We start from the raw sequence: 26,949 nt of genomic DNA on the forward strand, positions 1-26,949 counted from the left end.
TCCTAAGTGTATTTCAGGCTCTGCTCCAACTTAAACCAATCAAAATGTTTGCCATGCATCAGAATAAATACATTCAAATACATTCTTCTTATGCCCATCCTAGAGCTGACTCAGTTCCTCTGTGGCTCCATCTGCTACCTCGGCTCTCCATCCACAAGGCTCCAGCCAGAGAGCCTGTCAATTCCTTCTTAACGGGTCTTTGCCCATGATGGACCTTACTGGTTCCTTAATCTCCTTGGTGTAGAAAAGTCCCAGCTGCATGGAGAAACTTTCTCAATGACCCCCAAAATAACAGGTTCTCTACTCCCTTTTTAATCCTAGCACCCCTTTGTTTATTTTTTTTTTTGAAATTTTTGACAGGCAGAGTGGACAGTGAGAGAGAGAGACAGAGAGAAAGGTCTTCCTTTGCCGTTGGTTCACCCTCCAATGGCCGCCACGGCCGGCGCGCTGCAGCTGGCGCACCGCACTGATCCGATGGGAGCCAGGTACTTCTCCTGTTCTCCCATGGGGTGCAGGGCCCAAGTACTTGGGCCATCCTCCACTGCACTCCCGGGCCATAGCAGAGAGCTGGCCTGGAAGAGGGGCAACCGGGACAGAATCCGGTGCCCCGACTGGGACTAGAACCCAGTGTGCCAGCGCCACAAGGTGGAGGATTAGCCTAGTGAGCCACAGCGCCAGCCTTGTTTATTTCTAAACACACCAAAATTTGTCATTTTTTTCAAGTTTATCATGTATCCATCTCACTATACTATGAGCTTTACAAGCTCATACAAATGTACACATTTTACATATGTCCTTTTGCTTCTAACTCTTTGTAGGTGCCATTAGACAAGGCAGGGGCCAATGGTGATTGAATAAACAACAAAAATTGAACAAAAGAACACTACTGAATCTATATGTGGGTATTTCAAATGATATTCTCTATTGTACTGTTTTATGCTTTTTTCTTTGCTATTTTATATACAACATATTTAACTATTAATAAACCAAACTCTAAAAATAATATTATAGATTATTGTCAACATTATAAAACTCACTGCACTTATGACTCTGTTAATATTTAACTATTTTCCGTTACTTTATCTCTTAGTGAAAGCTTGGATTATGGATAAAAATTAAAAAAAAAGCTTTCATGGTTTAGAATAAGAATGAAAAGTGCAAAGCAAACATGGCTTTAAGGAAAGGAAATAAAAACAGGAATACAACAGTTGATACTCATTAAATGAGACTCTGAATGTCCAACGCATCTCAACTCTGCAAATGAACTCAGTGTTTTTCCTTAAGATCTCTAATAAACTTACAAAAATGAAAAGAAACTGACAGATCAACATAATTGGTTTTGAACATCAAATATTAAAGCAGTTTTAAAATGGCAGCATTTTGAGAAAATTACATTATGAATGTTATGGCTAGAGAATAGTTCTTCTGATCTTCAATTAAAAGTATTAGTGATTTAGAAAATGGTATTTATTTGAGAAAAATTTCACAAATGCTAATAGTTGCTATGCAGCTCCATGTCTCAGAATCTGATTTGCAATCTGGTATTTCCAAAAAGGACATCACATTTCTGTAGTCGTTGAGTATGGAGAAACTACATATTCCAATGCTAAAACATGCGTCCTTATAATTTTTAGGTTGTATTTAATGGCTTACAACTTTTCAACCATGTAAGAATTTAGTTGTGAATTAAATCCCTTTTATTTGAAGGTTTTGACTTTGACTGTTAGGTGAGATATTATGAGATTGGTACACAGAAGGAAGGTAGAGGAGGGATCGGTGAAAGCAGAACTAATACCAAGGATCCAGACAGATCCAGTCCAAAGGATGACATATTTCCCTAATCAAACCATAGAAAAAATCAAGATCAACAAAGGTAAAGGAGGAGAAATAAAACAAACCAACAATCTGACTTAAGGCATGAATCAAGATAGTGACTGGCCCCTTGAAAGGTTTCCAATGAGTGTCTATGTATTTTAGGTTTGAAGATCATAGCTACTGAATTTAAATAATCCGTGGGACAGTGGGTTACAATCAGAGTAATGCTGAGTGGTTCTGCCGTGAGCAAGCTAAAAGTGAAGACCAGTATAAATTTCTCCCAGTACCAAAAACTAAACAAAAGAATTTCAGTTCCCTCTGCGTTAAAATCATTTCTCTGATATGATACCGTCTTATCATGTAGGTCAGAGGACTCAGATTAAATCTGAAACTCCCAAGAAAGTGGCCATGAAATACATTAGTCAGGCCTAGGGCAAATAACAATAGGTTGCTCTGAAAGTGTGATAGAGTGAGATACCAGAACAAGTCAAGTTAGTCTTCTGTTTATTTCTACTCAATTGTGCTATCTACTCTGTTTGATTTACAACCTCAAAATGACTTAGTAATTAAACATAAATAATAACTATAATAAATATACAGTGATCATTTAGAAAGTCTTGTTCTCTTTGATCTTTTAACATTTTAGCTATTCCAGATGTAAAGGTTAAAATAAGGATGTTATAAGAAATTAATGATTTTTGCACATTAGCATGAAGTTGCCTATTCTGGCACTTTATGGTTAAAGAAAAAAGCTCCAATGATATTGATCATTTTATGGAAAGAGCTTGATAATTCAATTTCAGTCACACTATACACATAATACTATCTGCTAAAAAGTCGTCAGTTGATAATTGTATAATACCATTGACAGGAATACTGTGGAATTATATATATATATATTTATTTATTTATTTAAATATTTTTTTATTTATTTGAGAGGTAGAATTATAGACAGTGAGAGAGAGAGAGAGAGAGAGAGAGAGAGAGAGAGAGAAAGCTCTTCCATCCACTGGTTCACTCCTCAAATGGGCACAATGGCCAGAGCTGGTCCTATCCAAAGCCAGGAGCCAGGAGCCAGGAGCCAGGAGCTTCTTCTGGACCTCCCATGTGTGTGCAGGGGACCAAGTACCTGGGCCGTCTTCTATTGCTTTCCCAGGCCATAGCAGAGAGCTGGATCAGAAGAGGAGCCACTGGGACTCGAACCAGTCCCTATATGGGATGCCGGCACTGCAGGCAGAGACTTAACCTACTGTGCCACAGTGCCGGCCCTGGAATTATATTTTTAAGATTTGTTTATTTGTAAGGCAGAAGTGTGGAGAAAAAGAGGAGAGAAGAGAGGAGAGAGAGAGAGCAAAGACAAGGCTGGACCAGGAGCCAGGAACTCCATCTGTCAGACCTTAGAATTACATCTTTTAAATACAATGTTAATTAGCATAGTGTGTAGCATGAGCATTGTGGCACAGCAGGTTTAGCCCTCACTTGGTAAGTCTTCAATCCATATCAGAACGCTGGTTCAAGTCTGGGATGCTTGTTTCCAATCCACCTCCCTACTAATGCACCTGAGAAGGTAGAAGATGATGGCCTAAGAACTTAAGTCCTTGCCACCCACTTGGGGGATACAGATGGAATTGTGGCCTGCTAGCTTTGGCCTGGCCCACACCTGGCTGTTTCAGGCACATGGGGAATGAGCCAATGGATGAAAGATCTCTTTCTCTCTAACTTCCTTTGTCATTCTGCCTTTTCAACAAAATAAATAAACAAACATTTTTTGAAAAATTACCACAACGTGTTTATATTGGTTTATGTCCATTGCGGTATAAGCAATATGAAATAATTTCCACAAGCAAGTTATTTTTCTCTACTATGAGTAGTTACTTAGTTGTGAGTTTTCTTCTGTATTAGGATTCTGAATATCTAAATTAATTTCCTAGTGGTTAGCAAATGACTACCAATTATACTAAAGGATAAGATAATCAGAGCTAATTCTTAGGAGGAGATAACTATAGACACAAACAAATCAGGACCTCTAAAATTTAGTGCTAAGTATTGGCCAAATAATTCTCATTTTATAATTTTAATTTTGGGGATGGGCTTTTGGTAAAGCAGTTAAGGCATAATTTGGATGCTGACATCACATATCACATATCACAGTGCCTAGATTAAAGTCCTGACACTGCTTCCGATTCAAGTTTCCTGCTTATGTGCACCTCGGGAGGTAGCAAGTGATTGCTCAAGTGCTTAGGTCCCTGCAACCCATGTAGGAGATTGGCTTTGGCCTGGCCTAGCCCTGGTTATCATTGGCATTTGGGAAATGAACCAACAGAGAGGAAATATTAGGGCCTGAAGTAGGACTTTTCTCCCCAACACTTATGCAGCTCTTTAAACTCTGATGCCTTAATCTTAATGGTTGATGGGTTAAGACCTAACTATGGAGTCTGACATGTAGGTCTGTTGGGAGGTCTTTAGATCACTGGGGTGTTCCTTTGGAGGGTGGTTCTCCCCAGGGGTTGATTATTTTAGTTTATGTTCCATCTGGTTCTTCTCTTCATGTTTTGTAACTTAACATGTGATCATCCCTGTGCATCTGCCATGAACTGCATCTATCAAATGCTAAGGCAAAGGACCATCCAATCTTAATTGTAACTTTCAAACTGTAAGCCGAAATTTACGTTATCCTTCTCAAGAAGCTCCTCTTTGGTATTTTAGTTAAATAACAAAAAGCTCACTAATACAGGAGATGTCCTGCCTTTCTAGTAAATACATAAATAATTAAAAAAGAACAATTTTGACTCACACAAGAGAAAGGAAACATGAACATAACATAATGTATTTAAGTATTTTATATGTAAATGCTTAAATAAATTTAAGTATAAATAATTTATTATTTTAGTACACATAAACACTTGTAGAAGCCATTTAGTATGCATTTCGCAGATACTACATGCTGGTAAACATACCTATTACATCCATTTATTAGCTTTTAAGTCCTAGACATTTTGTAGCTAGGATCACATTAAGATAATATAAAATCAGATGATGATGGCCATGAGTTTGATGGCCATGAGTTTAGTCTCTAGCCATATTCACAGTCAATTCTTCACAAGGAATCAGAATATCAAAGTACAATGCAATTCATTTACTAAGAGAGGCAGTAGCATGCTAATCTACCCAGTGATTTTGACTACTTTCATGACAAATACCACATTAATCATTAGTTTGTCTTAAAAAAAGTAACTGGGGACTGTTATTTTTAGTGGGCTAAGCTGTGACTGATGCTGGCATCCCATATGAGCACCATTTCATGTCTTGGCTGCTCTACTTCCAAACCAGCTCCCTGTGAATGCTCCTGGGAAGGCAGCCAAAGATGGCCCAAGTGCTTAGGCCCCTGCCATCCATGTAGGAGACCTGGATGGCATTCAAGGTCTGTCTCAGCATTGCTGTTGCAGTCACTTGGGGAGTGGACAAGGGATGGATGGAAGATCTCTTTCTCCTTTTCCCTCCCTCCCTCCTTCTCTCTAATGCTGCCTTTCAAATAAATACATAAATCTTGAGTAAAATAATAACTGACCACACAACGATCTGTTTTATTATGTCATTCAGGTAAAGTATTATTTTCCTGTAGAATCATTACTCAAAAAATTAATAGCAAAATTTTGAAAGCTAGGTGTCAGATATTTGAGGTCAAATTTTAAAATTAAAAAAAGTTTAATAATTTGAAAGCTAATACTAAAATTTCCTCATAAATTGTTAAGTTTAACAATAGCACATTTGGATATAACCTTAGTAGGATGAAAGTATCATTCAATAAAAAAATCAAACCCTGTAACATCCTATAACCCCTTCCTCATAAAAAAGTTATAAATTATTTTGAAAAATAAAAATGACATTAAAATAACATTAGTCTTCATATGTATGCTTTTTCTTTCAGAATATTTCCTAACAATGAAGAGATTTTACTCTAACTCCCATTTTTATGTGTTAGCGTTAGGAGAAAAGTGATGTTAATATGCATTTTTATACAGAAATATACATTACCTCATCTAATTTAGAAACATTAAAAAATAAACTTTAAGAACCAAAAGTCTACTTATGGACTTCCTAATTCAGAATAGGGATAAATACATTTACTTCTTATTGGTAAGGAGACTAAATGGCAGAGTAATTAATGCTAAAAATATTGCTTTATTTACATATTTATCATTGAGACTGCTTTAGTTACTATAAATAAATCGAATTCATTCCAGTCTCAATAATCTTGGCTGTCCCTTTTGTGCCATAGGCTTTAAATTTATGAATTAGAGAAGAAAAAGGAAGCCTGCCTCCCACCTGACAATTTCCAGTACACTAATTAACACACAAGTTAACATATCAGTTCTTACACTAGGAACGCAAATGTAGAGAAATGATTATGTGAAAATGGGTGTTCTAGTAAAGCAGAAAAGAAAAGTTCTGTGCCATCACTTTCCAGCATTTGTGGGATATTCTGACCTTAGCAAATTTGTTGCAATGGTGGTACACATGCAGTTATCCCCTGGCTTCCCAGTTTCAACTCACAGAGCACAAAGACAATGCTAGGGCGGTACCTGCTGATACTGCAGCATGTATGGCTATTTAAAGATTCCTTCCAGTTCTGTTTGTTGCTATCTTTGAAAACAGATTTGACACTTATTCAGCAGATCCTCTGGATTATTGAGCTTGCAAATGAGGCTTTAGCAAATGCTATGTTCTAGTTATGACGGGCAGAAATTTCATGGAGGACAGAAAAGTTCTATTTTGCCCTCTCTTTCTCCTTTATTCCAGGAATGTTGGAGGCAGAAGTGATCTTACTGGCAATGGCAGGAGTCCTACAGCACTATAGTCATGGTCTAGCACTTGATTGGATTCCAGTGTATACAATTCAGCTTAATAAGGAGTTCCATTAACATGAGACATTTTTATCATAGGTACCTTTATTAATGTGATTTTCTTTTTCTCTGACTCTTTACAAAAATAACTCTGGCAAAGAAGAAACCTGTTTTCTTGGATATTCTATATCATACTGATCTGTTGGGACTCCCTTTTTCCGACTTTAAGATTAGTGGTCATTTCATCCGGAGCTGGAAAACTTATTTACATGAGCAATTCCTGAAGCACCTGTAGTCATCCAAAACAAGATGTTGCTGCTGGGAAGACAGGGCTAACCCTTATCTAACTGATGGAGTTGGATCGGAATTCTATTACAGGCAGTAGTTAAGCTATTTTCTATTTCTCATGTGCTTGTGGTGCCATATTCCTCTACCTATTACTGGGACTTATGAGATTTTCTCCATTCTACCATCTAATTTAGAGCTGCACATGCCATATTTGGGAGATCAATTCAATTAGTGCTTGAAAAGTAATCTGACTGCTGCTGTCACTTGTTTTAATTATGACAGACTATCTCTGCTCCAACAAAATCAAAAGGGTGCCAGGGACGTCAGCATATTTTTTAGCCATCCTCAAATATTCTGAGTCCTCAACCTAGACTATAATTTTCCCCAAGTAGTGAGAAGATATTCGTAATCATGTGCCCTCAAAGCACGCCGTGTCTTGACATGTTTAAAATACCTAAGTAATTACTGAATAGCCATGACAACACACGTGCAATAGCATTTTGCAATTTCCAAGAGGCTGGCCACGTCAATAATTTATGCTTCCTTAGAATTTATTGCTGTAGGGAGGATACTACCATTAATCCTCATTTTATACATGAGAAAAACTGAGGTACAAATATGTTAAAATTACTCAGATTCCCTTGAGTAGTAATTTACAGACTGGGTAGGTGCCTCCTTCCAGGTCTTCTGCCATGACATTTTGTGATTTTTTTTTCATTATTCACCAGCCCTCTGTCCATACAGAACCCTGTTGGGATTTACGGACATTTAGGAGTGTTGTCTACATAAGAATTTTGCTGTCTAAATCTTTCAAACTCCTTTCAGGCTAGCTCAATTGCCTAAAATTCAGTTTTATTGCAATCAGTTACTGCTTTTCCATGACTTGTTCTGTGAGCTGAATCATCTTTCTTAACCCCTCAAAGATCTCTAAATCTTTTGGTTATTTCTGGGCTTTAAGGTAATTTTCTTATTCACTGCTGAAACTATTTTTATCCATCTTATTTTACATGTCAAAATTGAATGTTCTGACAAACTATAGTAATAATTCTTCGAAGAAAGAATCTGATAACACCTTTGAGCCCTTTCTCTTAAAATCACATACATCTCTCTACATTTCTGTCGAAAGCTGTATCAATATCAGCAACACACCAATAAGCACACACGCACACTTAGGGCACACCGAAGTCTTTCATGGCCATTGTGTTTTCCTCACAGCCTATAATACAATAATTCAATCTTTGTAATCTCTGTGATATTTTTGTTATTTTACAGCACATCAGTTCTGTATATAAGACAGCAGCTGAAAAAATGAAGTTCTGGCATCATTTTAACAGGTGGAAAAACAGAAGAAAACCAGGTGATTCAGAGGGGATGGAGTTTTCATACAGATTCTCATGCTTGATTTATACCAAAATTTTTGAAATATGAGAGAATTTGTAGAAACCACAGCTTTATGAACTATAATATATCCATACATGGGGCTGGCACTGTGATTTAGTGGCTAAAGCTACCGCCTGTAGTGCCAGCATCCCATATGGCCGCCGGTTCAAGTCCCGGCTGCTCCACTTCCGATCCAGCTCTCTGCTATGGCCTGAGAAAATAGTAGAAGATGGCCCAAGCCCTTGGGACCCTGCACCCGTGTGGGAGACCTGGAAGAAGCTCCTGGCTTCTGGCTTCGGATTGGTGCAGCTGCAGCTGTTGAAGCTATCTGGGGAGTGAACCAGTGGATGGAAGACCTCTCTCCCTCTCTCTTCCTCCCTCTCTCTCTCTGCCTCTCTTTCTCTCTCTGTGTAACTCTTTCAAGTAAATAAATAAATCTTAAAATATATATATCCGTACATTTGTTAGATGCCTTTTGGAACCATGAATGTGAAACACATATTGATCCAATAACTTCTACAATGGAAAAAAAAGTAGAAATGCAGGTCCAAGACAGAGAGAGGGAGGCCGGTGCTGTGGCTCAATAGGCTAATCCTCCACTTGCGGCACTGGCACACCAGGTTCTAGTCCCGGTCGGGGTGCTGGATTCTGTCCTGGTCACTCCTCTTCCTGTACAACTCTCTGCTGTGGCCCGGGAGTGCAGTGGAGGATGGCCCAAGTGCTTGGGCCCTGCACCCGCATGGGAGACCAGGAGAAGCACCTGGCTCCTGGCTTCGGATCAGCGCGGTGCACCGGCTGCAGCGGCCATTGTGGGGTGAACCAATTGAAAAAAGAAAGACCTTTTTCTCTGTCTCTCTCTCTCGCTGCCTACTCTGCCTGTCAAAAAAAAAAAAAAAAAAAAAAAAAAAAGGAGAGAGAGAGAGAGAAAAGAAATAGACAAGCCTAAGATCAGCCAGGACAAAGAGGGTGGTGGTGGTGGAGATAGTACAATGTAGATATGACCCCAAGACTACTACATGGTGATAAATTAAATGAAGAACTGCTCCACATCTATAATGTTATTCTATATCTTTAAAAGAAGTTAAATCTAATAATTTAAAGCAATATTCAATCATTTGTGTTGACAATATAAAAATTGTTTGTAAAATATAATGCTTTTCTCATTAATATGAGGAAACCAGAAAGTTTTATATCTAGCATGAATTCAGTCTTCAATTTATTAAACAAAAAAAGATAATTTGTATGGATTCATTTAATGTTTTATTTTTTAAAGATGTTTGGTTATATTAATCTTTCATTTACTTGGAAGGAAGATATAGAAAGAGAGAAGGAATCTTCCACTCACTGGGTCTCTCCCCAGATATTGCAATAGTTAGAGTTGGGGCAAGTTCACTGGTATAATGAATGTGTACAACGTTGCAATGTATTTGCTCTTGGAACACATTAACAGGAAACCAGATGGTAACTGCAAAGTAGCCAGAACTTGAACCAGGCACTCTGGTATGGCAAAGAATTTAAAGCCAAGGAGTAGATTAAAACGTTGCACCACAACACCCATCCCTGGGGTGTTTTAAATTAAACTTCATTAGACAGTCAATAATGTAGAAATATGCTTAATGTGAAATATTACGGAGGGATCAAGAACAGGAGGGAAGTATATTGCTGCATAAAGAATAAAAGTGCTCAAAGTCAAAAGAAAAATTTAAAAACTGCCTTCCTCTCTCAAATTTCCCCTGTCATCACCCAAATATCCCTTATTATTTGTTTCTTCAAAACCCAGTGGAATCCAGCAGCAAACGTAACATCTGGTTTTCAAGGATAGTCCTCTTCCTCTACATCTCCCACACTTTGTTTTTCATGTTACTGATTTGAAGAGTTGTTTCTTTGAACAAAAAAAACTTCACTATAAAAATGAAACCTTCAAAATAAAAGAAAACACCTATGGGCTTTACTTACCAAAAGAGAATTGGGACGGCCATTATGTCCAAAAGGCTCCGAAAAGAAATCAGTATTGTGGTCCAGTCTGTGGTGTCCTCCATATTCTGCTGCATCTGAATCCAGCACAATTTTGAATGTACAGCTCTTAAGGAATTCACAACAGTTCAGGTGCTGATCGAAATCTTATAAAATACATTCTGAGAGAGCAAGTACAGAGTGAGTGTTCTGAAATCTAAATCACGATTTGTGCTGCGCGCTCTTGTGTAACACTGCAGAGTCTCCTGTTTGAAGGAGGTGTTATAAAGGTTACCTATCCCTTGTTACCCCCTCTGAGATCCTTGTTATCCCCTCATTACACTTCACCAAGTGAGCACGCAGCCTGGGACTACACCTGTCTATAACCGAAAATCTATTTTACTTCTAGAAGTGACCCATTTCATTTGTTAGAAATTCTTCTCCATGTCACTGTGCACTTACTCCTCATGTAGGATCTTTGTCCTTAGTGTGCTGTACATTGAGATTTAATGCTATAACTAGTACTCAAACAGTATTTTTCACTTTATGTTTCTGTGTGGGAGCAAACTGTTGAAATCTTTACTTAATGTATGCTAAACTGATCTTCTGTATATAAAGAGAATCGAAAATGAATCTTGATGTGAATGGAAGGGGAGAGGGAGTGCGAAAGGGGAGGGTTGCGGGTGGGAGGGACGTTATGGGGTGGGGGGAAGCCATTGTAATCTATAAGTCGTACTTTGGAAATTTATATTCATTAAATAAAAGTTAAAAAAAAAAAAGAAATTCTTCTCCATATTCTCCATACTGAAATTTAACTCTTTAGTTAAAGAGTTAAGTTCAACATATAGCAACTTTTCAACCATTTTGCTGTCTCCATGGGTTCTCTTCCTCTCTTCCTCCATCACTAAATACTAAGCAAACATAAATATATAACAAAATATAACTAAATAAATATAATCATAGTGCCTTTGATAGGGTTTTGATCTTGATTTTTAAAATAAGGAACAGAGAGGTGAAAGCTGTCATGATAAAGTAACCATACTGTCCTCCATGCCATGGATGAATTCAGGTGCCAATCACATAATCTGCTATAATTTAACATCTGATTTTTCATAGTGAGTTATTAAACATATTAGTATTACCATATTCATAGTAAAATAAATCAAAGCTATCATAATTATGTTCACAATTATTATGCTCAGAATGTCTAGAAGAGCTAATTGGTATAAAAACCCATAAGTAAGTATACTTTGGTTCATAGAAATCTTGTTTCTTTTAGCCTAAGGAGGGATATGAAAGTGTTAAATGCTTTTTGTTTTCCTTTCCTGGTATACAAATCTCCAACATCAGAAATGTTAGTATATTTTCATCACAGCCACAATTATCGCAATAATAGTACATATGAGTAATGGACAATGATTCATCCTTTCTATTTCTTGAACACCTCTCTCTGGGTCATACATGAAGATAGACATAACACAGGGATTCACCAAAAATGGCATTTTTTTTATATATAAGAGGAAAAATAATAAATTATCTTCACTAAGTCCATACAAGGCACTAAGACATAAATCATAACTGAGTTATAGTCTTAGTTTATATGAAATTTATAGTCTGTAAGGGGAGATTAGGCAAGCATGTAAGCGTTGATAAGTAGAACAAGAAATATGCAATGGGAGGAAGAATCAACAAAGAAACGTAGGATTGATTTCTGTATATAATTTTTTGAAGACTGGGTTAGGCTGTTAAGATTTTGTTATTAAGTCTGATAATGCTGAGAAGTCTTTCATTTTAAAGATTTATTTTATTTATTTGGCAGGCAAAGGGACAGAGAGAAAGGGAAAGAAAGAGAGAAAAACAATCTTCTACCCACTGGTTCACTCCCCAAATGGCTGCAAGTGCCAGACTTGCACCAAAACAAAGCCAGCAGCCTGAACTCCATCTGGTTCTCCCACATGAATGGTAGGGGCCCAAGCACTTGGACAATCTTCTGCTGTTTTCACAGGAACATTAGCAGGGAGCTGGATCATAAGAAAATCAGCCGGGATTCAAACTAGTGCTCTGATATGGGATGATGGCGTTTAAGGTGGTGGCTTAATCCATGGTGTCACAATGCTGAATCTAAAGTTGAAAATTCTTGAAAAAATCCATGATGATAAAAAAAATAAATTAACCTAGTAGTTGGGGGTAGAAGTGGAAGGAAAGGGAAAAGACTAAGGCACAGATACTAATCAGGAGATGAACAGTCCAAGGATGGCAAGTGGCTAACCTCTGATAGCAGGGATGGAGAGAATTATATATACTGACTGATATTTTTGATGTGTCATACTTGAAAGTAAGGAAACTGATGTTGAATTTGGGGAAAGAAAATTGCATGGGGAGAATAGGTGTGACCAAATATAAACAACCTGTTAAGTGGTAGGGCTGAGATATACACCCAAGTTAGAAGTATATCTAATTACCATAAAATCTACAAGTGGGCATCTTTCTTATGCCAAGAATGAGTCAAAGTGTTTTCCTATTCAGTTTCTTATTTGTAAAGTTGAGACTCCAAGCATAAGATTCGAAAAATGAATATGAAAAGAATAAAAATAGGAAAATTAGATAAAGTGGTATCCATCTAAATTATTAATACATTTAAATTTAAAGATTAGTGCTCTTTGCATGCCTTTGGAGTCTGAATACCTAAGGTTTACTGTACTTGTTCTAGATCCACTTCCTGCCCGTTTGATCACATACGGGTAACAAGAAACTACTCACACAAAAAATTTACACTGCTCAATTTGGGAAACCACAGCAGGGAGAGAATGATAGAAATGTTTTTGAAGAGATTTTTTTTTTTAAGCAGATCAAATAGGTCCCTATCAATTTGGATAGCATTTTAAAATATTATGATTTCTCATTTTAAATTCGAGAGCTTTGTAAGTATTTGATATATCTATCAATAGGCTGAAGCAGATAGGAAGTTTAAGCATTATTTTATAATCTATGTCCTTAAATTTGAACCGAGGGAGAGCCATGTTCTGGAGGAGGCCTGTACTAATAAGATTAAAGAACTGTGAAGGCATGAAGACTCTTAAATTCAATGGCTCTTCAAATACTTCAAAAGCTGCTGTGTTTGCTCAGACACTTGATAAAGTGTCTGTTCAAAGTAGAAGGATTTTGATGGAAAAAGTACTATCATTTATATCATTCTGCACTTAACTCACTTTATATGCGCTGATGAAGCTAAGGAAATTCATTGCGAGGTACAACTCCTTGGGGGGGGGGGGCAGAAAGAGGGATACTCCCTCCAGTGACCAGAAAGTCACAAAATAGAAAAGCTAGTAATTTTCCATATAACTGCAAATCCAAGACAGCATCAATTTTAAGATGTTATTTTAAATATCTTTAGTAAAGAGGAAAGAAAAGAACATTATGTCAATCACTGTAAGACACATCAAAAAGTATGTAAAAAGTATATTGTTATCTCTACACCTAATTCTTTATTCAATGCATTCACATCATCATGATTAGAATAATTTCTGGGGGTTGGTGCTGTGGTACAGTGGGTTAATGCCCTGGCCTGAAGCACCAGGATCCCATATGGGCACCGGTTCGAGACCTGACTGCTCCATTTCCATTCTAGCTCTGCTATGGCCTGGGAAAGCGGTAGAAGATGGTCCAAATCCTTGGGCTCCTGCACCCATATGAAAGACTCGGAGGAAACTCCTGGCTCCTGGATTCGGATCAGCCCAGCTCTGGCCATTGCAGCCAAATGGGGAGTGAACCATGGGATGGAATACTTCTCTTGACCCCTCTCTCTCTCTGCCTCTCCTCTCTCTGTGTAACTCTTTCAAATAAATAAATAAATCTTAAAAAATTAATTTATGAAAGCTGAGTGACTTCAGTAAAGAGAATCTATACCAAAGGTAGAAAATACTAGATACACCTATAAACCATCAACTGATAGGGTAAGAATAGGACTGGAAAGTAAAGAAAGTTCTATGATTTTAATAGTCTAAATATACTTATTCAGCACAGAGCTGGCCACAATGTTCTAATATATTCTGCTTTTTTATATTTCATGAATTTAAATTTATTCATTGCTAACTACAAGTCACAAAACTCAAGGTTATAGGTGCATAGGATCTAAAATAGATATATTTATTTTATAAATATAGCTAAATTATGCCTAGTTTACTGTGGTGAATCACAAAAAGGACATAATTAATAACTTTTAGTTGCTCTGTCTCTTGACAATAGCGGGAATAGCAAAGTCTTGTGCAGTGCTGTTATATTAGTTCATGAATGTGTACGTCTCCTAATGTGTTCTAAAGGTATGTTTGTATGCCTGTGTGTATATATCTAAATTTTGCATTTCTGTCTTTGATCCAGAATACACACTGAACTTCAGAATTCATGAGATTTCTAATATTTTCCAGAATTATTTAAGGCAATATGACATTTATGATTACATTACTTTCAATGGAAAATATCCATTTTTCTTTCCTTTAGTTTTAAAAAAAGCCCCCAATATCATAATATTCCAAAAATAAAATTTAAAAAGTCAGTAATGTGAAGTTGAATTTAAAAAACTTATTATCAACTATAGTACAATATATTTTAAATATAATAAATGCCAAATCCAATTTCTCTTTAAAGAAAACAGTATATATTTTTCTCCATTCTTATTAGTTCACATTAAAATTTTGTGTCCTTGAAAAAAGCAACATTTTTATGCATGAGCTACATATGCATTCAAGTTTGCAAACACCGTCTTCATTAAAAGTTTAAATGACAATCACACGTTTTAATTAACTGCAAAAACTGAAGCATATTTCTATTACAGTCTAAGATGTGCTTGTTTAATCAACAAAAGGTTTGATTTTAGACTACAAAATAAACTCCAATCACTGCAAGTTGGCTTTCTTAGTGACAAATTTTTTATAGACTTTCCAGTGCAGAATAGCAATGAAGAACAAGCTCAAAGGAAGAGGGGCTCAAATGTCATTATCCACCATGTTAATTAATGGATTGCTATGCTTTTTGAAATGCATTTTCATGCAAATTATTAGTTTATTCTTAGGCATGCTTAATGACACACATCAGTAAATAGCAAATCAAATGAAAATACAAAACACTGAATACTACATTTTTCTCTATGCAAATAGGAAAATAATTCTAAATACTTTACAGTATACTCCTATCCTAGTTAGGAACTTTCTTTATCCTAGCAGGTTATAGTATTGCAGCTAAAAAAAAAAAAAAAAAATGGTGTGTGCATACTCCTATTCTAACCTTCCCTTAAATATTTTGCTCTGTGTTGTGTCACGAAGGATTATCCAAACAATTTATAAATTCAATTATCTAATCAAATAATAGCTATTATTTAGAACTTAAAAAGCAAAAGATAACCGGTTTCATTCACCTTTGGACTGTGCTTTGTTAACAAAAAGTTTACAGCAGACAGGCTCAACATTTTCTAAAAACACAATTTGCTTCTGAGTCCAAAATAATTTTATCTTAAGCTATAAATGCTTTCCCTCAAATTTATTCTAAGACAGTCTTAAATGGAGTCAAGTGTAATATATCTAATGGGAAAAGATAACTGGCAACTTGAAAGTCTTTCAATAATAAAGTTGATTATAAGCAGTAGGAAAGTATCATATGAGCCATTGCTTGCAGACAGGGATAGGAGAAAGCATCCAACACACAAAATATGTTGGTGTACCCATGGGCTTCATGGTCCAACAACTGCATTGTAATCCCAGTTCGGCCAATTACCAACTGGATGTCTCCAAGCAATTACTTAACATCCTTGAGGCCCAATTTCTCATTTGTAAAGAGAAGTACTATGTAAGAGGGTTGTGGTAGGGATTAGCCTAAGCAATCTACAATGAGTACTTAACACTGGAAGAAAATGCTCAAATTATTTGCTGTTATTTTAAACACTGGACCAGTTAATTGCTGGCTTAAGAGATGAAAAGTTTCAAAGTGCATGTATTTATTTCTTATGTTACTTTGTATACTGATGTTGGCCTTTTCTTCCTTTATGACATTTAGTTCTATTTCCTTCTCCCCATGTCTTTGTTCTCATGAGAATCTAACATTTTTCTTATTTTTCTCAAATATTTGCCTTAAAGTTTAATCAGACAGTACAACAAACAGTTTGGGGATCACATACTTTTTCATAGTTTTAAGGTACTTTTTTAAAAAAAAAGTTGCTGCTCAAACTTTGAGAAATATGGCGTTGGTCTGGCAAAGCCTACACTGAGGCTGGTGCCACGGCTCACTTGGCTAATCCTCTGCCTGTGGCACCGGCACCCCAGGCTCTAGTCCTGGTTGGGTGCTGGATTCTGTCCCGGTTGCTCCTCTTCCAGTCCAGGTCTCTGCTGTGGCCCGGGAGTGCAGTGGAGGATGGCCCAAGTGCTTGGGCCCTGCACCCCATGGGAGACCAGGAGAAGCACCTGGCTTCTGGCTTCAGATCGGTGCAGCATGCTAGCCGTGGAGGCCATTTGGAGGGTGAACCAACAGAAAAAAGTAAGACCTTTCTCTTTGTCTCTCTCTCTCACTGTCTAACTCTGCCTGTCCCCCCCCCCCAAAAAAAAAAAAAAAAAAGCGTACACTGAGCATCCTAACAGCAAATTCATTGTCTCCTTGCATTCTTTCATACTTTGACTTTTAATTGTAATCAATGACTAATATACTTAAATTTATTATATTTGTCTTCATTAAGAAACACTTTCCATACCCACCTAGGACCTAAGTTAGTAACTGATATATGTATGAGGGTATCTTCTTTTCATTATGGTCCTATTTTAGTCTTCCCGTTGGGTTTTGACTTTTAACCTGTGCATCTTTGTGCTAAACCTGAAGAAATAATTTAATACTGCTTGGTTATAAAAGGCTAACCTTGATTTTCTTCCCTTCATTATGGGGTTTCTGGATTTGACTTGTACAAATTACACAATCCCATTTCATCATCTAGAAAGTTAAACTTAGATGTTTTTCAAGGAGTTTATAGTCTTTATAAATAGATATAAAATAGAACATTTACAGTAGAAAACATTATCCTTTTTTGGAGAACTCAATATACTAAACAAATGCTTGTCAACATGAAACAATTAATTCTCAATTTAATAACTGAGTTGTAAGAGACATAGATATTTATATAACTCTTAGTTGATATAGATAAATGATTACAAGTTTACTGATGACAGAACCTACTCAAAGCCTTCATTATCAACTTGATTGGTCAGTTATCTCTATACAAATGATTTAAATTAATCACAGCAAAGGAGCTTGTCTAAATCATATAACTAATAATTTGGCAGGTCTTGCATGTGGGACTTAGGTATAATATTACATAATAATTACTTTTACTCTACCTCTATTTTCCAGTTAACAATTGCAAAATGTAAAAATTTTCATATACTTACATATTTAAAAGCTGATTATTTCAGTTGTGATAGCAGAAACATCCTTTTTCTTTATTTGAAGCCATAACTTACAGGCAATAATGCAGAGTTAATGCATATTCCTCCTTCTCTTTTAACTTGTAAGAGCACATAGAAAATCATAGTAGTAGTGGTATCATTCAATGCTTTAGAAAACTGAATGAGCAGGGGCTGAGCTATTTTCCTTTGAAAGACTGGAAAGCAAAGCTTGCAGAGTGCATTGTGTGCACGCACATACACACATGTGTCATCATTCCAGTCATTCTGGGCACACAGCCTACAACTAAATCATATTGATTATCGTGACAGAAAAGATTCAAATAAACATCTCCCCATATGCATTTAAAAAATGAAGGAGAAAGCTTTCAACACATACACTTGTATCCATACAAACCCTTGTGTTTGCTGATATATTTTCTAGGAGCACAACAAATCTAATGCAGAAGTTAGCAATCATCTTTAAAACAATCATACTGGTTTAATATTACTGGGTAGAAGTGCTGAATAATAATACAAGGAAGGAGTAAGGCTGATAAACTACTTCTGCCAATTGCTGGTTTGTACCATTCAAAACAAAATCAACAAATGTATTGGTTATCATTAAACAGAAGTGACTTACATAATTCAAAGTAGTACAAATTATGGCACAATTTGAATCAAATTATATGTATAATATTTATTAATTTGTTATCATAGCCACTTCATAGACATGAGTCTTTTTTTTTTAATCTGATTATCATTAACATTTAAAGAGGTGAGACCATACTGGTCATGATAGATTTAATCAAAACCAGGAGGGTGATTCTATCTATTCACTAGATAAGTCATCAGAGGCAGCCAACAGACAAAACTATCACCAGGAGCAAGTTGCCTACATTAAGCATTATTAAGGAGAGAAAAGAAAATATATATAATGAAATGCTGTTAACATAAACTTACAAGGAAGGGGATATCAGTGTGGTGCAGTGGGTTAACTTGCCTCTTGGGACACTGGCATCCCAAATTAGAGCAATGGTTTCAGTCCTGGATGTTCTGCTTCTAATAATGTGCCTGGGAAAGCAATGGAACATGGCCCAAAAACTAGGACTCCTGCCACCCATGTGGGAGACCCAGATAGAGTCCTGGGTCGAGACATCAACCTGGCCCAGCCTGGGCTGTGGTGGCCATTTGGAAGTCAAATAAAGGATGGAAGATCCCTTGCTGACTGTCTCTGCTTTTCAAATAAATAAAATAAATCTTTAAAAAATTTTTTTTAAGGAAGCTCATTGTCCTTTATCTAACTATGGATGTAGTTACTGTGTATGGCTTAAACACATTTGAAGCCCCATATTGTAATCCTACACCAGTAACACTGAAACAGTGTGCATATTATAATATCTAATATCCAATAAATAGCATAAACAATAATTTATATAAAAAACAATGAAACCAGCACTCTTATCCTTGACTCTTTGGTAAAGCCCAAAAACTTTTATCCTCTGGTATCCTAAAGTGCCTATTTTGACAATTTTCTAAGGAGCACCAGAAGCTGGCATATACTTAAGTCCAATAAAAATTTTGTTTTTTTTTTTTTTTTCTCAAAAAAGGTGATTATGCCCTTTTGAAGCATTTTTGTTCTACTTATTCCAAAATATTCTTTTTGATGCATTTGTAAATGGAATTATTTTCTTCATCTCTTTTTCAAAGTTGTTACTGTGTAGAAATGCAGCTGGTTTTTTATCCTGCAACTTTTTGTCTTTTTAAGATTTATTTTATTTATTTGAAAGGCAGATTTACAGAGACAGAGAGAAAGACCTTCCAACTGCTAGAAGGCCAGGGCTGGATCAGGCTGAAGACAGGAGCTTGGAACTCCATCCAGGCCTCATGTGTGGCTGGGGTGGCAGAGACCCAGGTACTTGGGCCATGTTCCACTGATTTCCAGGTGCATTAGCAGGGAGGGAGCTAGATACAAAGTGGATCTATGCCCATATGGGATGCTGGCATTGTAGTCAGTGGCTTAACTCATGTCATCTGCAACTCTGCCCCCTATCCTGCAACTTTAAGAAATTAATTCATTAGTTCTAATCATGCTGGGTGCATGTGATGATTAGTATTTTCTATATATAAGATAATGCCATCTGCAAATATGACATGAAACACAATTTTACTTCTTTCTTTCTAGGTTGGAAGCCTTTTATTTGTTTTTCTACACTAATTGTCACGGCTAAGATAGTACTGTTGTTGAAATTTTAAATTGGTGTGACCATTATGAAAAACAATATGGCGGTTCTTCAAAAAATCAAAAATGTGCATACTTATGATTCAGCAATGCTACTTCTGGTTATACACCCAAAGGAAATGAAATCAAGATCTTGAAGAGAATTTGCTCTCCTATGTTCACTGAAGCATTATTCATAACAGCCAAGAAAAGTAAACAATGTAGATTTACATCAATGGTTGAATATATTTAAAAATTGTGTTTATATATAAAAGGACATAATCCAATCTTTTAAATATGAGGAAATTTTGCCATCTGCAATAAGGATGAACCTAGAGGACATTGTGCTAATTGAAATAAGCCAGGCACATATATACTGATGATCCCGTAAGTGTGAACTCTGAACAAACTCAATCATTAGAAATGGAAAGCAGGATAGAGGCTGTCATGGGTTGGGGAGGATTTAGTTCTAGAGATCTAATACATGTACAGCACTGTAGCTGTAGTTCATGCATTATATACTAAAAACGTGATAAAAAGTTGGTCTTAAAGGATCCCATCACACACACAAAAAGTAATCATATGAGGATGACTATACAAAAGTAACTAGGTGAAGGATATATTAATTACCTTGGTTGTTGTAACCATTTCATATGTACATTACAATATCACATCATACATATCAAATATAAAAAATTCATATTTGTCAGGCATACCTCAATAAAGATAGAATGAAATTTCCCCATTTATATTGATTTGTGCTTTTGAGTGTCAGAAACTAGGACATTAAACATTGCAGGAAAAAAATAGATATAGGCATCATTAACTTTTAAAAATAGAAATAGAGAAAAAATAAAATTATAATGAGACACACTTTACGTACTGTAATGGCATTCCACAGACAAAAAATGAGACAGATTATCTAAGTGTCCAAGTGTAAAACTGTACTGAATTCACAGAACCTAGATTTAAATCACATTTCTCCACTTTGTAGGAATACGACTTTGTGAAGGTTATATACTTCTTTTTGATCCGAATTTGTAGATGGAAGGTAAGAACACTTGCCTGACAGGCATCAGTGAGACGATGTGTGGATTGGACAGGTCAATGTAAATAAAAGCACTCATATACAATAAAGTACTATTCAAACATAACTGTGGCACTAATTTTGAAACTATCTCCTAAAATAAGCTTATAGATCTTCTAACTCAGGTAATTCTATTTATTTTCAGTGGGTTGAACTAGGTTATGTAAGTTCTTTCAAGTCTCAAAAAAAATCTACGATTCCATGTGCCAAGTATTTCCTAAGAGTCATTAAGTATCACACAATGTGCTCTTCCTGATGCCTAGGGCCCAGATCAAGGTGGGCGGGGGTGACTTCTCTACTGAGCCTAGAGCTGAGGCTTTCAGGACCTGTAAGTTCTTTAAGGGAAAAATACAAGAAGATAGAATAAATGTTCAGGTTTAGATTTCCAGTGAAAATACCAACGACATCTGGATTTGAAGGAAGAGAACACAAAGAAGGGGGACAAAATCAAGTGGTGCTGTGGCATATAAAGGAGAATCAACAGTGTGGTGGGCAGGTTTTTGGCCTAGAGATTAAGCTGCTGATGGGAAACTGGAGTCCCACAGCAGGGTGCCTGAGTTCACCCTGGCTCTAGCTTCGGATTCCAGTTTCCTGCTAATACAGACACTGGAGGCAGTGGTGATGGGTCAAGTAGCAGGGTCAGGCCATCCACTTGGGAGGCCTAAGTTGAGTTCCAGGTTCCTGGCTTCAGCCCTCCAGCTCTATGGCCATGGGAGAGTGAACCAGTAAATGGGCTAGTGCTCTTTCTTTCTCTCTCTCCACCCTCCCCTGCCGCTCTGTTCCACAAATAAATCAAAACAAATAAAAAATTTCTCAAAAAAGAGAGGTTCGGCCTGGTATTGTGGCACTGCCACTTTTGATGCCCAGTAGCCTACATTAGAACACTGGTTTGAGTCCTTGGCTGTCCTGCTTTGATCCAGCTCCCTGCTGATGTGCCTGGAAAGGCAACAGAGGACAGTCTGGGTGTCTGGGCCCCTACCATTTGCCTGGGAGGCTTAGATTAGGTTCTAGGCTTCTGGACTGAACGTGGGCCACTCCCTGCCACTGTGGCTTTTTGGGAAGTGAAACAGTTAATGTAGGACCAATCTCTCTCTCTCTCTCTCTCTCTCTCTCTCTCTCTCTCTCATATATATATTTACATATATATATACACAAATAAATATATCACATATATATGACTCAAATATATATGTGTATATATGCTGTTCTTTCAAATGAATAAATCATTAAATACAAAGTAGGCTGATAGTATAGGAGTGAGGATAAGATTTGGCAGGCAGCAGAATACTGAAAGAACTTAAAGGAACCATTTTGTGGCGGTGAATTGAGGAACAGGAAATGAAAACAACAATTAAGATGAGATTCTAGACAATAAGGGGGATTAGTATATATTTCTCTGATCCTTTACTTTCCTTCCTTTTGCTATCAAATTACAGTGCATTTTTAGAACGATGATGATGACAGTAACCATGGCCATAGCAGCTAAGAATTGCTGAGCTCATACTATGAGGATGACACACTTGCTAAGTCTTTCATTCATGCACATGAGCTCATCTAGTTCCAGCAACAATTCATTAAAAAGGTGTTTCAGAGATGAAGAGATTGAGAAACAGAAAGTTTATTTTCAAAACACAAATACGTGGTAGAAAAGGAACCTGACCCCACAAGTGGTCATATTCTAAAACTGATATTTCTAACCACTATCTTAGCAACGAGAGCAAAACTCTACATTTGCCAACATAAAAACAGGACATATCTATGATTCTGGAAGTCATAGAGTTTACATGAATCTTTGGAAGAAAAAAACATTAAGAAAACAGGTCTGTATTGTGGCACAGTGGGTTAGGCTGCGGCTTGCAACACCAGCATCCCAAATCCAAGTATAGGTTTGAGTCCTGGCTGCCCTGCTTCCAATCCAGCTGATGGCTAATGTGCCCGGGAAAGCAGTGGAAGAAAGACCAAGTGCTTGGGCACTACTATCCACATGGGAGACCTGAACAGAGTTCCAGGCTCCTTGCAGCCACTTAGGGAATGAAGCAGCAGATGGAAGATCCTTTTTATTTTTCAAAGATTTATTTTATTTGAGAGATCTTCCATGTACTGGTTCATTCCCCAGATGGCCACAATGGTCAGTGCTGGACTAGGCTGAAAACAGGAGCCAGGATGCTCTTCCAGGTCTCCCACATGGGTAGCAGGCACAAGGGTAACAGGGGCCCAAATACTTGGGCCATCTTCAACTGTTTTTCCTAGACCATTAGCAAGAAGCTGGATCAGATGTGGAGCATCTGGGACTTGAACTGGCACCCATGTGGGATGCCAGTGTTGCAGGCGGTGGCTTTACCCAGTGCACCAAATGCCAGTCCCAGACATAACTCTCCCTCTTTCTGTCATTCTGCCTTTCAACTAAACCATAAAAAATAAAACAAATGAAAAAGAATAAAGAATAAACTGAAGAAACTAATGTTCATGATCAGAAAAGAAAATTACTGCAGAGAAAATTAGTTTTTCATTTGTTTTCTTTAGTTGAAACAAAGAATCCAAAAAAGAAGGATGTTTAGTAGGGAAGACTGTAAAGTAACAACTGATTATATCCCTAAATCATAAAGATCTCATAGGAGAAAATCATATTATATTTATAATTCTAGAAACAAGTAAAATAATTTTGTTTTCATTATTATTCCTGAAACAAAGCACTTATTTTAGTTCTGTCAATAAGAGATAATATAATTGCACTCCACTAAGTTATACAGTCATTAAATAATTTTACCCCATAAATGACTAAACAGCACTTTCCTTACTGAATAGTTAGTACCACATAATCAGAAAAATAATTTCATAAATAAATTCTTATTCATAGACATGAACAGGGCATATCCCAATCACTGGGTCATGAGAACGGACATTCACTGTTACAGGTGATTCATATAGACGGTGACAATGAAAACCACTCTTGCCAAGATCACATTGTTCCTGGCTCTTATTTATTTTTCTACTGTTCTCTGGAGAAACAGAAACTCCTCTCTTGGGGTAGTATCTACATATGCGTAAGAGGCCATAAGAGTGAATGGGTGATTACATAACCCCATCATTTAAATAAAAAAACAATGCTCCTCAGTCACCCAGGTAATATTTTCACATCTAAATGTAACACTGACCACTGAGTTTGGTTCTGTGAGGATCTGAGTTATCACAGCTTAAAAAAATGTTGTAAATGCAAATGATATCTCATTTATATAAGATCTAAATGGCTTTATGGCAGGCAGGGGATAACATTAAAAAATAGTGCTCAAATAATAATGAGACTGCTAAGGAAAATGTAACTTACAATCTGTATTAGTAATCTTTTTTAGATACAGAGTGCTCTATTTTCAAAACACTGGCATCATATGCAAAGGTGAGAGATATAATTCATTTTTGAAAAGCGAAAAGAACAGGAGCTGGTGTTGTGGCACAGTGGATAAAGCAGTTGCTTGTGATGCCAGCATCCCATATGGGCGCTGGTTCATGTCCCAGCTGCTCCACTTCCAATCCAGCTCCTCACAAAGTGGCCTGAGAAAAGCAGCAGAATATGGCCTGAGTGCTTGGTCCTCTGCTATCTTTTTGGGACACCTGGAAGAAGTTCCTGGCTCCGGGCTTTGGGCTATCCTCAGTGCTGGCCATTGTAGCCATCTGGAGAGTGAACCAGTGGATCGAAGATTTCTGTCTCTCCCTCTTTCTCTGTAACTCTTTCAAATAAATAAATCTTTAAAAAAAAAGAGAAAAGAACAATCTATTTTAAATGGATTAAATAAAGGACTATTTTTATTATTTGAGTAGCAAAGACAGATGATATAGATAGATAGATGACTGACAGATCAATTGATAGATAGAGCTCTCTGTCCACTGGTTCATTCTAAATGAGAGCTCCTATCCACTGGTTCATCCCCAAAATGCCTGCAATGGCCAAAACAAGGAGCTTAATCCAGTTCTCTCATGTAGGTAGTAAGAACCCAAATACTTAAGCTGTTGCAGCAGCTTCCCAGGGTCAACAAAGCAGCAGGTTGGGATTAGGGACCTAGGCAGGGTATTTAACCCCGTATTCCAATGTGAGATGTGGGGATCTTAACAGCTAGGTTTAATGCCTGCCCCTAAAGGACTACTTTAAGAGGAAAGGCAAGGTGTGAAATCTTTCAGGATAGTGTTTTCACCATGGATTTCCTTCTTGTGTGTTGCGATGATGTTTCCTAGGAAAAGAAGATGTTGGTTAAATTACGTAATCTATATAAAACCCTTGTAGAGTGCAAGACACAGAAGTATGTAACAGACAGTCAATCTATTATGAAAACCTATTCAGTAAGTATTCTAATTGAAAGCCCATTCTAGCGCATTGATTTCAGATTCTACAAAATCATGGTGGGTTTAAATACTGATAAAACTTGTCAATATTCCTTTTCAATCAATAAGTGATTGCTTTAAGAAGGAAACAATTCATAATTTAATTTTAAACAACTTCAGAGGTTCTTTCACCATTAAGTAGCTATATCCTCAGTTTATTCATCCATGCATCCATTAGTATACCAATTCTTCATTTACCAATCCATCCATCTATCAAAAATTTAGCTTTAGGTTGCAAGTATATAATGTATTCTAAGTAAAGATATAATTGCTGGTATCTGCATAATATTCTTAGTCTTATTTATTTCAGAGTAAACTTTTTAAAAGTTATTGGCAATAATTTACATATCTATAGGCTACAGTGTGGTGTTTCAATATATGTATACAATGTGTTCAAATAAAACAGGGTAATCAACATTTTGCCCTCTGTGACATTAATTTATGATTGGAGACTAATACCACCTCTTTTTTACAAATGGACAAAAATGATCACCTTGGGCAAATATGTTTTTTCTCCTCATTAGTGATACCATTATGAGGTGAGAGTGTACTGTTTTCAAACTTTACAATAAGATTTCTGATTTCTTTTTCTACCAGAAGAACAAGAAAAAGAACAGAAATCTTAACTGAGCTTTTGTTGGATGAATGTGTGAAGCCAGGAGACCATCACTGCACAACTGAGCCATGAAGCAAAACAGCAGAAATGCTGTTGAATATTCCACAGCACTGATGGCCATTGAAAACAACTCCCACCCCCAATACCCACAAACACAGCTAAAAACATCTGTGTGCAGTAATGGTTTGTTCATTATTCACTCCTGTCTATAATCTTATGAATATATATTAAGCCAATCCAAAAGTGTTACAGTAGTTGCAAAATGTTAATCATGCAAAGTATTTTCCTTACTTTGTGATTCATCTTAAGTCCCTAGATAGAAAAATGGAACCAAATCATAGACTCTTTATAACCAAGGGAGGGGAGGGGACTTGTGCATCATTATCATTAAATCACAGGGATTGTTAGAAAGTGTTTAACAATGAAAAGTAATCAAAAAGACCTCTAAGTAATGTTTAAAAGCATTACTGTCATCTGGAAACTAAACATGGCCAGACGAGGCAATGAATATACATATATTTTGAAGTCAAACAAGGGGAGGATCCATTTTAAATACAACCTGTGAGTACGATTTATCTGGCTCTGCTCACATAAAGATCATCATTAAATTGCAGCATCATGTAAAAGCACATATGTGTGTTCATGCACACACACACACACACCGGAGCATGCATGCATCTGTGCAGACCTATGTGATGTGATAACCTTGTGTTTCTTTTTTACAGAAACATTTATGACCTAGAAAACTATCAAGTTAAGTTCAGATGCTCTATTTCTTCAGTCTAGAAATTAACCTTTTCATAATCATGGTAGAAAATGTGGCATTTAGCTAATCCTAAATTAAGTCCTTTGTTTTTATTTGTTGCATAAAGCATAGAGTCTCATATACAGTTACATAACCACACTTCAAAGGCTTCTATTAACTAAGCAACTCACAGCAACATCCCTGCCTTCAG

The 26,949-nt window shown here is 36.8% G+C and overlaps 1 protein-coding gene across 1 annotated transcript in view; it reads right to left on the reverse strand.

Moving 5' to 3' along the window:
- GBE1 (1,4-alpha-glucan branching enzyme 1) overlaps positions 1-26,949 on the reverse strand; it is a 300,636-nt gene that overhangs the window by 2,760 nt on the left and 270,927 nt on the right. The window contains exon 15 of the mRNA XM_017347168.3: positions 10,284-10,401. Within this exon, the coding sequence (XP_017202657.2) occupies positions 10,284-10,401 (118 nt within the window). The remainder of the gene's footprint in view (positions 1-10,283; positions 10,402-26,949) is intronic.

Source organism: Oryctolagus cuniculus, chromosome 4, assembly GCF_964237555.1.
Source record: "Oryctolagus cuniculus chromosome 4, mOryCun1.1, whole genome shotgun sequence".
Taxonomy (NCBI): domain Eukaryota; kingdom Metazoa; phylum Chordata; class Mammalia; order Lagomorpha; family Leporidae; genus Oryctolagus; species Oryctolagus cuniculus.